Raw genomic sequence first — 13,036 nt, forward strand, 5'->3', positions numbered from 1 at the left:
AAACCGATTTAAAAAATTACATTTTAAAAATGAATTTTGTTTAGTTTGATGGATATTTATCGATCTATTTTCTTAAATATATAATGTATTTTTTTATTATCGTTTTAAAATAACTTTAATGAATTTCACACCGAAAATGGTCCCTGGTGTAAAAAAATGCGTCGAGAGAATTTTAGAATATTTTAAAATATTCGAAAGTTATTATAATTGGAAGAAAACGAGAAATATAAATTAATTTGAAGTAAAATGGAAAGAAAAAAAGCGATTAAGGGACGTTAAAAGCTTTAACGTCAACGAATTGGAAAAATAATGGCAGATGTGAGAGGGAATACGTCACAGCAGGTGTTGGAGCGAGAGGGCGCAGATGTTGCTGTAACGACGAGGGCGAAGCCGATCTTAACGAGTGGATGCAACGTCGACGACTCTGCACTTTTTTTGCATCGAAGATCGCAAGTATCGCATCCAGGCGTTTAATAGTAAAGCGGGAGATAATAGTCGAAGGCGGGTAGATGTTGGAGACGTCGTTGGGTGGATAGTCAGTCGGGTCGACCATTACTGCCGTAGCTGCGTTGGATGAGAGCATGCGTCGACATCTCTGCGGATGGTGAGGAAGGGAATTTTCTTCCAACATGGCGACATCTGAAAAGAAGTAGTGCTAAGGACAAAAGGTGGTCTGATATCGGTATGTGGGAGGTCCCTGCCCCATGGGACGATAGATCGACAAGCGTTGGTGGTCTCGTTGGGGTAGTTTGGGGCTCGTTGATCTCACATTTTCACACGTACCGGGGAGTTGGGGTGAAGGGTGACGACGCTGCCCGCCTCGACCGGGTGGCCGTCCGGGGGTGCTAGCTCCCAACGCCGGACCCTCCCGGAGGCGGGCGGCCGGCCATGTACACCCCTGTTCCTGCTCTGGTGATCGGGTCACATCACAAGGAGTATGATGACTCCGAATGTTCGTCGCTGCTAACGATTTCTCTTCCATTTCTCTTTTTTCATCTCTCAATGAACTATGTCATTGGTTTGTAAGTATGGGATTGGCACTTCAACAGTGGTCAAGCCATACCGGGATGTGTTACAAAGATGGCGGAAATGTTTAGCATCGCTCTTGTTTTTCGCCATAGTGATTATGGACAATGTGGCCGCTTCCACTATCGTCGGGCTGTCACACGTCTTCACGCCACAGTTCCGCAATCCGTGGATTCCTTTTCCATTGACGTATCAGTTTAGTCACGTTTGTAAATCACAGTTCCAGGTTCCCAGTGTCGCTATGACGTCTTGTGCTCACGACTGGAAAACCTACCTGCGGCGCTTTGTCCCGCTTCACCAGTGCCTTCACATAAACGATGAGCTTGTAAACAGTCTGATGTGCGGAGGATGGCAAAACGATAATCTTCATTCCATTCATTTACGTTTCTGTGCTCACTACTCGTTAGCACATGTGTTCTACGGCAACATGACCGACGAAACGTGTGATAATCTGAAAAAGTTGCAAGAAATGGACCATGCCGCTTACGTCATGCTTTGCCAATTCGATTCCTTGTTGGCCAGGTACGATTGTCAAAGTACGTATTCTGTACAGTGGGATTGTGTACAGTGCAAGGTGAGTCTATACTTTGCTTTCGTAAAAAAAAAATATAAAGCACTCTGACCCGCTTACCGACCAGTCAAGGTCAAATTGAAAATGCTTATTGCCGTTTCGCCTTACCTGCATTACGTATTCGTTCAGACACCAAGTATCCTTTCCAGGGTAATCCGCTCAATAATCAATTAATCGCAATTCTACTGCCATTACACATTTCTTTTAAATGTTTTCACTTAGATTTCTACATTCTTTTTAGTTGTTTGATCGATAAAATAGTAAACATTATATCACAATTAATGACATCGTCGACGAGACGTAAACATTTTGAAAAAATCTTCAATAACAATATCGACTTTATCGTGTTTATTTGTGCGATTTATACGTTCAGATTTACCGAATGTGGATTTAAATTGCCCATAAGTAGGCATGTAATGATTTTTAATGGGATTTATTATTTGCATTTAAATAAACACGAAGTACAGCCATGTAAACGAATCACTTTCGACTCCTTTAAACATCATTCCTATTTTTAGATATTGCTAACGAACTTGGTTATAAAACACGTGTACTTTAAAAATGATTTCATAATTAGATTAAGGTATTTTTAAACAAGAAAATTCATATTTTTTTTCTTCTCTTTTTAAAATTCTCTCTCGTTTTTAAAGTCATTTTATTCTTTACATCTCATCTCAGATACTTTTTCCCTTCGAGTTAAAATGTAATTTAATTTTGTAGAACTCTAAAATATAATAAAATATCAATGCTTACTTTAAATGCACTTTTTAGATAATAAAATTTATTAAGTTAATTTAAAACTATAACAGCTGAAATATATATATTTTTAAGTAGAAATTTACTTCGAAACTTTCACGCAGTTTTTAATAGTAAATTTTTATAGTAAAATGGGGTGGAAAGTTTCGTAATTATCGGCCACTGTTTTATAAATTGGATGAGACTTCCTACTCAAAATCTTAGCTTTAAGAAAAACCTGGACTAATACTTAAACAGCGGGGATGCCTTTCCAGGATCCACTTGAGGCCCCCAAGAAACAGACTCCCGCTGTTTAGTTTTGTATTAAGTATTTGTATATATTAACGCAAAAATCAATGATAAATAGACTATAAATAACGCCTATCTTAAAGAGAATTCTTTCTAAAACTCGTTGTTTTTATTAAATAAAATCTACTTTGAATATATAAATATATTTAAAATTCATTTGCAATGGAGAGAGAGACTTTTGGAATCCGAAATATGTTAGAAATGTTAACACCATATGATTCTGTACTGTTTAAAGATTTACAGAAAAGGAAATATCCTGTAGACAGTGAGCTAATATGTTGAATTCCAAGCATGATCTGTTTTACTACTTTAAACAAACAGTGAGTCATATGAAATATACTTCCAAATTTAACTCTGTTTAAGCGGTGTGCAATGAACAATAGATGATTATTTTTCACAGTTTAACCCCCCTTTTTCAGCTTTTATTTTATGTTTATCTTAATAAAAAAAACTCTGCTGTATGAAGAATATTATCACACGCTTCGCTTGTCTTACTGAAAATCTAGTTATTTATATTTGTTTAAGGGAATGAACATATTATATAATGCTATTTAACTTACAAAACACCCAAATTAATAAGCTAATTTTAACAATATTTAAAAACGGATACGAGTAAAAGGAGGACGAATATTCATTTCATGAACCGAATTCAAAGTAAAATTTTTCAAGATGTTATTTTTATAGATTTAAACAAAAAAATCATGTAAATTTACTTAAAATTTTAGTTGTATAAGGTATATTTTTAATATTTAATAAATTCTCCTAACGCTTAAAAATTATTATTAAATTTAATTATATTTAGTAATTTTGTGTGTTAAAAAGAAGCTCTGAAATGACTTTGTTGAATTCATTACTTTTATTTTTTATTGGGAAATTGGGAATTTTTTATGAAAAGTTTGCAGTTAGTATTATAAAAAATTGAAAACTTATATCCCGTCGATGTTTGTTAATAGTTTATTGACGAATATTTTTAGACATAGGACATAAAAATATGATTAGGTATCAATCTTTAAAAGCCTTGCAGATATTATCTATTATTGTAAAAAGGAGAGTTGTACATGTACTTCAGAAATGGTCGAGTTAAGAGAATATAAAAACGCTTTTTTCTAATCAAAACTTACGATTAATTAAGTAGATAAGGTAAGAAAATATTGCATGCCCTACTTAGGTATATTTTATTAATTTATTTTACCCAAAAAGTTTCATATTATATTTAAAAATAGCCTAGTTTAAAGCAACAGTAAAGCTAATTGTTATCAGTAATGATTCATTTATTTGTTGTTATAAAGAAATCAAAGCAATAAGTTTATATTTTAAAGAATTATTTATCGCAAAGAGTAAATAAATGCTTGTATATTTTCTAACATTAAATAATTGAAGATGTCGTTCGTTAAATTTTAATAAGAAGCTAAAAATGGCTTGAAGCAAAATATATCAGTTTTAATGTTCTCGGATAAATGATATGAAGTAAGAATGCTTGGTTGTTCTGTTAGAAATTAATGGCATTGAGTGACAAATAGGCCTACTAGGTGACTCCGCAAGAAAGATTTGCTTCTTGACAGGATAAAGTAGTATTAAGAAAGATCTCCTTGATTAACAAATGCCAACAAGACTGAATTCAACATCTATCCCCTCTTTTTTTAGATAAAAATGTGCATTATTACTTTTACTAATAAACCTCAATTCTGTTCAGGGAATATTTTATTTCATTGTAAATTTTTTTTTGTTAAAACGATTTAATTTAGGGTTTTTTATGATCAACTTTCATGAAGCAGGCGTGCTAAATATGCAAAGAATCAACGTCAAAACGCTGGTGTGTCGATTTGGTGAATTATATTGTGATGTGGGTGTCAGGAGATTGTTTTCTTAGAATCTCATTTATGCGATGTTTTTCTCGAATGATTTTCCGATATGGTAAATGGAAGCGTAACTATTTAACTAAGACATTTATGTATTAAATGAGTGTGAATATAAATTTAATAAAAACATCGCTTCACCTTTGTCACCTCTTTAAACATCTCCGAAACATTCATCAATTGTAGGTTTGCATAAGTATGAAATTTAATGGAGCGTAATGATGTAACGAATTCTAATTAATTGGTATTTATTGACGTATCGCACTTACATTTTAAATATTTAATTTTTATAAAAAAGACACTTATATAAATTTGTCAAGCAATTTATCAAAAACTTATTGTTAAAATTCATTAAATTAATTTATAAATTTAATTCTGAGTATAAACAAGGAAAATAAATGGCGCCTTATATTTTTTTTTAACTGTAATATAATGATGTTGTACACTGTTTATACATATTTACGAACATGTATCATTAGTTGCAGTTAGTTTCGTCTCTTTAATGAAAAATAACGAAATAATAATTATGAAAAAAGGAGATTAAATTGCACTTAATTCCTAATTAATGCACCCTTTTTTGTTGTGGTTTAACGAATTTAAGCGAATTAAAATTAAATAAAGCATGAAGACGCAATTTTTTTCCTTTTTTTTAAGAGGGCAACTTAGTATCAAAGTAATGGATTCGCCGATAAATAAAAAGCCATGATTTGTCGCACAGCAAATTTTTATCTACGATATAATGGGGCAGAAAGTGGCCCAAGGTATGTTTACTTACACTAAAAATGGAGCCACTTCAGGATATATACTGTATTTTTCTAATTTACCATTTTTCTGGTTGATTAAAATTAATAAAAATGGAGGAATTATCTCTTAATTTATGTTCTAACGTTCTAAAATTTAAATTATTAAATACATTCATTGTACATTCAAGCCAGAAATTAATATTTTATTAGATTTTGTAATCGTATCCCTTCGAAAGTTATCGATATTTAATATTACGTCAAGTTATGAATATATTACGCATTTTCTTAAATTTCTTTTGTCGTTCATAGATAATTATTATTAAAAATTACTCTGTGATTAACGATACTTTTTAATAAACTTTAAATTAATTAATAAAATGAACGATCCAGTTAATTATTTTATTTAAAAAACAGGAAATTTGAAAATTTAAATAAACCAATTATACGCCATATTCTGTCGATTTTAACGGTGCGTGACGTTTTCTGTTGTTTTTTTTTTTAAACGTTTTATGTAAAGAATTCTGTATAAATATCGATTTTTCTGGTGTTTTATTGTAATATTAAACGTTTTATTCAGTTCTTATTCATTTAAGGTTTATAGAAACATTCAAACAGTGGCATCATAAGTTTGAATGTTCGTAGAAATTTCGATGTTTGCTTACAGATTTTAACTGAAAATAATTAAGATTTCTCTTCATTTGAAGTAATTATTAGGTGATTTTTGTATTGATTAGGATGTTATGGAAGTTATATTAATTAGAGAAATGTTATAATTTGCCTTTATCGAGTATTTTTTTAAATAACGAATTCGATGTTTTTGTGCCATATTTTTAAAGATGGAGCAATAAATCTTCTACATCTTATAGCATAAAATATTAGGGATTTTTTTCAATTATTTTATTCTTGTATTATCTCAAAAGTCTATTTTTATTATTATTATTTTGAAATAAAGATAAAATGCCACTGATTTTTCCTGCTTTCTTGTTCCTCCTCTGAGATCTCAAGAGTTAAAGTGCAGAAAGATTTAAGCTTCCTCTAATATTTTTCTAACAGGTACTCAGTTATTTACAATTTATGCACTATTTAATGTAAGATAATAATATATTTTCCTGAAAAAAGTATATTTAAAAAATATCTCCTTTATATCACTTAATGACCTTGATACGTCCTTGACTTAAAACATAAATCAAAACTTGTACTACGTAGAACGCTGCGATTTTATTCAAGATTGAATTAATTCCGAGTTTTAGGCAAATTTCAGAGCGTGTGTATGACACATTGAATTAATAATCTTCATTAAAAAAACGTTATTTGTATTAATTTATTATATCGCATGATATTTGAAAAATTATTTAAAATTTAAAAAAGTATGTTTATATATACTATCCTAATTAGATGCAATTTATTTCATTGGTAAGTGGCTGACATAAAAAGTTTTCAATGCCGCCATTTTGAATTTCTTCAGTGAATTCGCCAACTGCACTGATCGATCGAGTTGGCGAGTTTACAAATGAAATACAGTTGACTCTACGTATCCTTTGGGAGAATTTATCAACAAGAAAAGCCGAATAGAATTCCAAATTAAAATTTCTCTCCATGTATAATTTGTTTAATATTCTAGATTTCAGTTTTAATGTTTGCTATTTCTCTTTTCTTTCTAATATATTGCAAAGACAGATCTTATTTCTTGATGTGAGAATTTATTTTTTTGTATGTTATATTATAAATTTATAATATATATATATATATATATATATTGTTTTTCTTACAGAAAGCATACAAAGAATGGATATGCTCCATGTTAATTCCTTTCCAAAACGGAGGAAAGCCGTTGAAACCTTGTCGCAGCTATTGCCATTTGGTGGAGCAGCGATGCCCGTATTTCCACCCAAGAGTCAAAGAACAGTATGCTGGAGAACCTGTATTCAAATGTATAGGTAGATATTAATTGTACATATAGTATGTCAAACGTTACGCTAGCTTAAATGGAAATACACTGCTTTAAATCTGCTTTCTAGATCCCAATATACCCGACTATCCTAGTATAACGCCCAATTCGTTGTATGGACAGCCCGAGCAGTGTTATGGCCCAGATAGTTTTGATAAAGAAGGCGTCGGAGTGTCTTGCGATGACCAAAACAAAGAAGTGGCTGTAACCAGCGGCGCCACGTCGCTGGATGCTCGCCTCATCTTTTACATCACCGTTCTGTGCAATTCTGTCCTACTATATTTACTACCTAGTCAGACATTTACGTCACAGACAGTTAAACCACCTTAGTGCTATTCTAGCGGTAGACATCAAGTAACCAATGGCGAGTCTCCCTTTGGGGGAGGATCTGATACAAGCATGTTGGAAGCAGACAGTCCTTAATCAAATTGCGGGACATCAAAGGTAAGAAATCCCTTTCTAAACGTTAACTAAGACCTATAATTTTTTTATTGTAAACAATTTTTTGAACAGTTTTAACTTTTCCTTTAGTCCCTATGCAAATTTATAAAGTGAAGATGGATGTTACAAGAAGAAAAATCAAAACTTTCACACAAAATGTCACCAATTACAATTTTTTTTCCCCTTTTCTAATTTGAAGTTTATTTCAGTGCTACTTGTATGTATATATATATTCAAGCTGCTAATTTACTAGTTTTTATTAGAAGTATGTAAATTTAAACAGCAGCAATAACTTAGATTTGGAGCTTTTTTTTTGTCAAAATTTGATTAATGTATACATCGCAGTCCTTGAAAAAAAATAACATAGCAAGAGTGATAATTGAAGTTTGAACTCGCTTATACTCAGGTGTAATGTTTCAAGCTTTTCTATATATTTTTGTCTTATTTTCAATATCGTGTCAACCTCATAATCTAACGAATGTTACAGTTCCTGCTATAGTGCGACTCGTACAGTGACTCCCCCACACAAGTGGTCAGAAGAATACTTCATGTCCCCAGCGGTTCAACGTCACACAAAGAGCACCTAACAAGTATTACGAGACCTGTTAATATAAAGGGGATCTGTTATCCTCATCTCATGGATGTCTTCTTTGTTACGACACGGGTACCATTCCACTGTCTTTGATGTCCGCTGTGTTATTCATATATTGTAGATTTGGAATTGACTATAGTCATCCAATCAATTGCTCCGATGGTGCAAGATGACCAGTTAAAAAAATATATATAAATAAATAAATATAAATATATATATATACGACTTCCACCTAATAGTTAGATGGATTCGTGATACACATGAAGTTATCACTTATAGAAAACAGTCTTCCCACTGGTTAGCAACGATTTGGACATTTTATCTGTGCTACAGTTTTCATCGTTTCGTGAGCACATGGACAGAAACTTTATATTGCAAGTTGTATGCCGACTGGCAATTGCTCCGACTATATAAAAAAATATATATATATATATATATATACATATATACATATATACATATAAACCATTGTTTGCAACAATAGGTCAAAATACACCTAGGTTGGTTATGTTATTCATGCAATTAGCCATATTGCGTTGGTGCTGTGTAAAGTTGTAGAATAGAACAAATGCAAATTAATTAAAATAACTAATACGGAGTTCAGATATAGACCCATTTTTGATTTCGGTTACGCAGTTTGTTTTCCTCTCTTATTTTCATATAATTTTTTCTTTTTTCATTCAAGAATACGGATTGGGCGATGTCAAAACACTCTAGAAATGGGAAAGATTGTGTCATTTTTTAATCGACGAAAGTGAGTTGTCGTATTCATAATTTTTGTTAAGGTTTTATTTCAGAAAACTTGCAAAGCTTTCACCAAAATTATAAACAAAAAACAATAAATACATGCTTCATAGTGAATTTTTATCCTCCAACACCAAATTACCATCTTGATGCTGTTTGCTATCGCATTTTTATAAATGTACTGTTATAAAAGTTACAAAAATATAGATATTTATTATATAAACACGAATGTTCATGTGATTTTTGTGAAAAGAATTATTTTTTAAAAAAAATAACGTAGATAATTCTAGTTAGTGTCTAAGCATCATGAATCTAATTACAATTAATAAATTGGGGAGTAACAAAAACACACATTTCTCCCACTTTAATTTTTAAGAAAATATTAAATTTGCGATAAATTTCGGCTAATTTTAATCAAATGATACATTAAAAACAGCATAAATTTTTATATAATATAAATTTAGAGTTAGTTTAATTCACAATGATTCCCATTTTGGAAGCGTTTCGACATTAAACACATATTAAATTAGACAATACGGTTCTGGATTACAAGGGGAAAAACAGTAGTGTACAAACAGAAATCCATCTATTAAAAAATAAAATAGTCTATAGTGTATCTCTTACTCTATGTTGAGGAAAATAATATATCTGAGATGTGCTCATGAAGGATGCAGAGAACACAGAAGCATGAAAATTATGAATTATAACCCTTAATAGGGTGTCATGTAGTAGGTTGTCTATCTAGCTATTGATATGTGCTGTCTGTTAAAAAAATACAAAAAAAATACAAAAAAATTCTAAAAAATTGTAGTTATTCAAAGACAATATATGTTGACTCATACGTCCAAAATATATATAAATATATATATAGTGTGGAGTTGAAAAGAAGGAAAATGTACTATAAGAATAATTTGTATCATTTTTATATTCTACACAATGGGAAAAAATATTAAGATCCCTGTATATATTGAGAAACATTAAAATACTGTTGACCTGTACAATGCTGTTGGAATAATTAAAAAGGGATTCTGACATTTATTAAGTTGTGTATTATTATATATATATGCATGGAACATTTAGTGCTGATACATACATACAGTAAAATACTTTCATATACGGTTAACTTAAGCTGCTCATCAAAAATATTTTACACGGTTATTTTTTTATTTACTGATACAATTTAATTTAATGGCGTCTGAAAATTAATGAAGCTAATATATTATCATCAAAAGCATACGATGAAACATATAAATCTCATTTTTATGGTTAGTTAATTCACCACGTTATTTACAGGGTGGATTACTAAGTTGTAGCCATTGGAATTATATTAAATTTTGAAAAAATTCGCAGCCAAAATTATTGATAAACTTCACAATGAATAAAATCAATTTTATTTTTTATTTATATATAATAATTTTTAAAATTTTGTTAAACTTTTCGTTATGAAAAAGTCTCTCTCTCTCGATATTAATTTAATATTTCTACATAGGAATAATTCTAACGAATCTTTTAATTTGTATAATTTAATAACATTGATAATGATTTAGTTATATTGGTTATAATCAATAGAAGCTACAACAAAGTTTTATATAACTGCGGGATAAATCTGTTAATATTGTGCTTTAAATTAGCTTAAATCACATCCTACAATACTTCCGGGATTCAGAAGTTACGTTAGTATCTTAGATAAATTATTTTTACAGAATTTATTAAATTCAAACCCTGTTGATTAACCTTTTTATAAAATAGAGTAATAATAAATTAAATAAAAATATTACAAATTTTATTAATTAAATTCGCACTTTTCATGCGTTTTCTTTTTACAAATATTCATTTGTATAGATAGTTAAATTAGAAAGATTATTTGTATAATTCTCTCATTTTAATCTATATGAATGTAATATTATTTATTCAATGAAATTATTTAATTATAACAAAGACAAAAGTTTTATTCACTCAATTATACAAGATGATAAATTATTGTCCTACAGTAAACACATAATTTAATACCGGATATACATAAATATTAATCTATTTTAATACATTAGCATAATAAAAATTTCAAAACAATGTATAATAAATATAAAGCCGTTCCATTTATAATTTATACATCCAGTTTAATAATAGTATTTAAAAAATATGGTAATGAAGTAGCAAATTTAATGCACTAATTTTTTTTTTGGCTCGATTGTTTGACCAGAAATCTTCATTGTCATATTTATATAACTGATATAAGTCATTAAGTCTATATATAATTGGTATATTAAAACAATGTATAAAAGTTATAAGCAAACAAGCATCATGTAAACCGCTTTAAGCATTTCACGTGATGCTTGTTTGCTTACCCTGAGGCTTAAATATCTAAATCATTACAAATAATGACACTAAAAAGTATTAGATCTATTCATTAGTTAAAAGTTAAGTTCTTTATATAAAATAGTTTCAATTAGGATGTTTTAGAAACTTTATAAATTAATCCAAACAGTTAGAGCTCTAAAACTCTAATTTTAGGTTATAATAAATTGTTAAATGTATTTTTATTTTTAATAATTTCAAAAATTCTTTTATGAATTATTTCCTGATATGATTAATTAGCTTATAATTAGGAGAATTTGTTCTTTCCAACTGAATTTTATAAGCCGAGGAAGGTTTTTTTTTTTTCCTCCCAGCAAATCATCATATAGATGATGATTGTATACAATATTTAATGATAATTAAATACTGTAGACCTTGTATTTAAATAGTTAATCCAACTTTATCAATTCGATCTGGAATTTTTGAACCGATTAGTTCTATCTTCTCTAGCATGCAGTCAGGAATAACCGCTTGTGAGGCAAATGCATTATTGGAAAAATCGATTGGATGAATTTTATCTCGAGCGTATATTTAGAATTTGAATCGTGATATATTTACCTATTTTCATACTTCAGTATTAAAATGAATAGAAATTATAACGAATTATTATCATTTGTAAATGTGCCTATTAAAAGCGAAAGAAAAATAAACAAATTGGTGCAAAAATCTTTCATGTATAATGCCATTGAAAATAAGGGGGTTGAAATAAAACGCCAGCTGTTCTATTATGATAGCAAACTTTCCTATCATTGCTGCTATAGTAATGATTGTACTCGTGATTACTCAAGGTTTATAAAGTAATTTTAATACTCCTAAAAGACCTAGAACAATGATAAATTATCGTGTATCAATTAAATTTCAAACAGATGACAATTTAATAAATATAAATCACATTAACAAACATTATTTAAAATATTAAATTTGAAATTTTAAAGGTAAAATACACATAATAATATAATTACACGATATAACTATAGGATTTATAAATTAAATACGCGCTTATATCTGCTGTAATAAAGTAGTAAACGAGTTTTAATTAATTCTGTAATAAAAAGATTTTGACATTATATTCCGAAAATTATTTTTTATACTATTTCTCTCAATTTACACGAAAATTTAATGAATACTTAAGAAATCATTAGTAAAAGCTATATATTTATACATATAACCATTAGAAAGTTGTGTTATAGAGGGTGGCCCAAATGTGCGTAAATAATGCTTTGTTTTGTGTGAATATGAACAATAAACAGAGTTTTGAACGTAAAAAATTAACGGAAATATGATAAAATAAATGCAATTTGAATTAATCGCGTTTTTTAAACTTAATTCAGCAAAGTTGCAATTTAGTTTTACCGTGGGTAAATGACTTTTAGACCTTCTACGAAATGGAAGAATTCTGGCATTTAAAATTTCTTCTTTAACAACAATAAACCGAAGGTTATTTTTTATTAATAAATAAAATGTATAAAATAATAAATTTAACTTCGAAACTGTTACTGAATGCTTATATTCTGGTGAAATCGATATCAATCTCTTCATTACGTCCAATATGATTTAGATCTTAAGCATGAAAAATAAACGAACAGATTGAGATTTTAAGCATTGTTTACTCTGCTAAATTAGAAATTGTAATTGTGAAGTGTCGTGAATTAACATTTCTTTTTTTTAATCTATTTAAAAGTTTGGCAATTATTATTTTAACATTTCGTAATTTTT

The 13,036-nt window shown here is 29.4% G+C and overlaps 1 protein-coding gene across 2 annotated transcripts; it reads left to right on the forward strand.

Moving 5' to 3' along the window:
- The first annotated feature begins 298 nt into the window (after positions 1-298).
- Positions 299-10,003, forward strand: Mid1. Of its 2 annotated transcripts, XM_067271683.1 has the most exons (5): positions 299-1,600; positions 7,012-7,177; positions 7,259-7,632; positions 7,720-8,037; positions 8,117-10,003. In XM_067271683.1, the coding sequence occupies exons 1-3, from the start codon at positions 1,010-1,012 to the stop codon at positions 7,516-7,518; spliced, it is 1,017 nt and encodes a 338-aa protein (XP_067127784.1). In that variant the 5' UTR covers positions 299-1,009; the 3' UTR covers positions 7,519-7,632; positions 7,720-8,037; positions 8,117-10,003. The 2 variants fall into 2 exon arrangements, with proteins under 2 accessions (XP_067127784.1, XP_067127783.1); XM_067271682.1 differs by having other exon boundaries at positions 7,720-10,003.
- Positions 10,004-13,036: the final 3,033 nt, after the last annotated feature.

This window comes from Centruroides vittatus, unplaced genomic scaffold (genome assembly GCF_030686945.1).
Source record: "Centruroides vittatus isolate TY-2023 unplaced genomic scaffold, ASM3068694v2 contig_400, whole genome shotgun sequence".
Classification (NCBI taxonomy): Eukaryota; Metazoa; Arthropoda; class Arachnida; order Scorpiones; family Buthidae; genus Centruroides; species Centruroides vittatus.

Excerpts from the sequence above, each read along its gene's own strand:
- Mid1 (XM_067271682.1), top strand. The coding sequence starts at position 1,010 with ATGTCATTGGTTTGTAAGTATGGGATTGGCACTTCAACAGTGGTCAAG. Across the intron at positions 1,601-7,011 it reads GGGATTGTGTACAGTGCAAG|AAAGCATACAAAGAATGGAT; the intron begins GTGAGTCTATAC and ends TTTTTCTTACAG. Across the intron at positions 7,178-7,258 it reads ACCTGTATTCAAATGTATAG|ATCCCAATATACCCGACTAT; the intron begins GTAGATATTAAT and ends TCTGCTTTCTAG.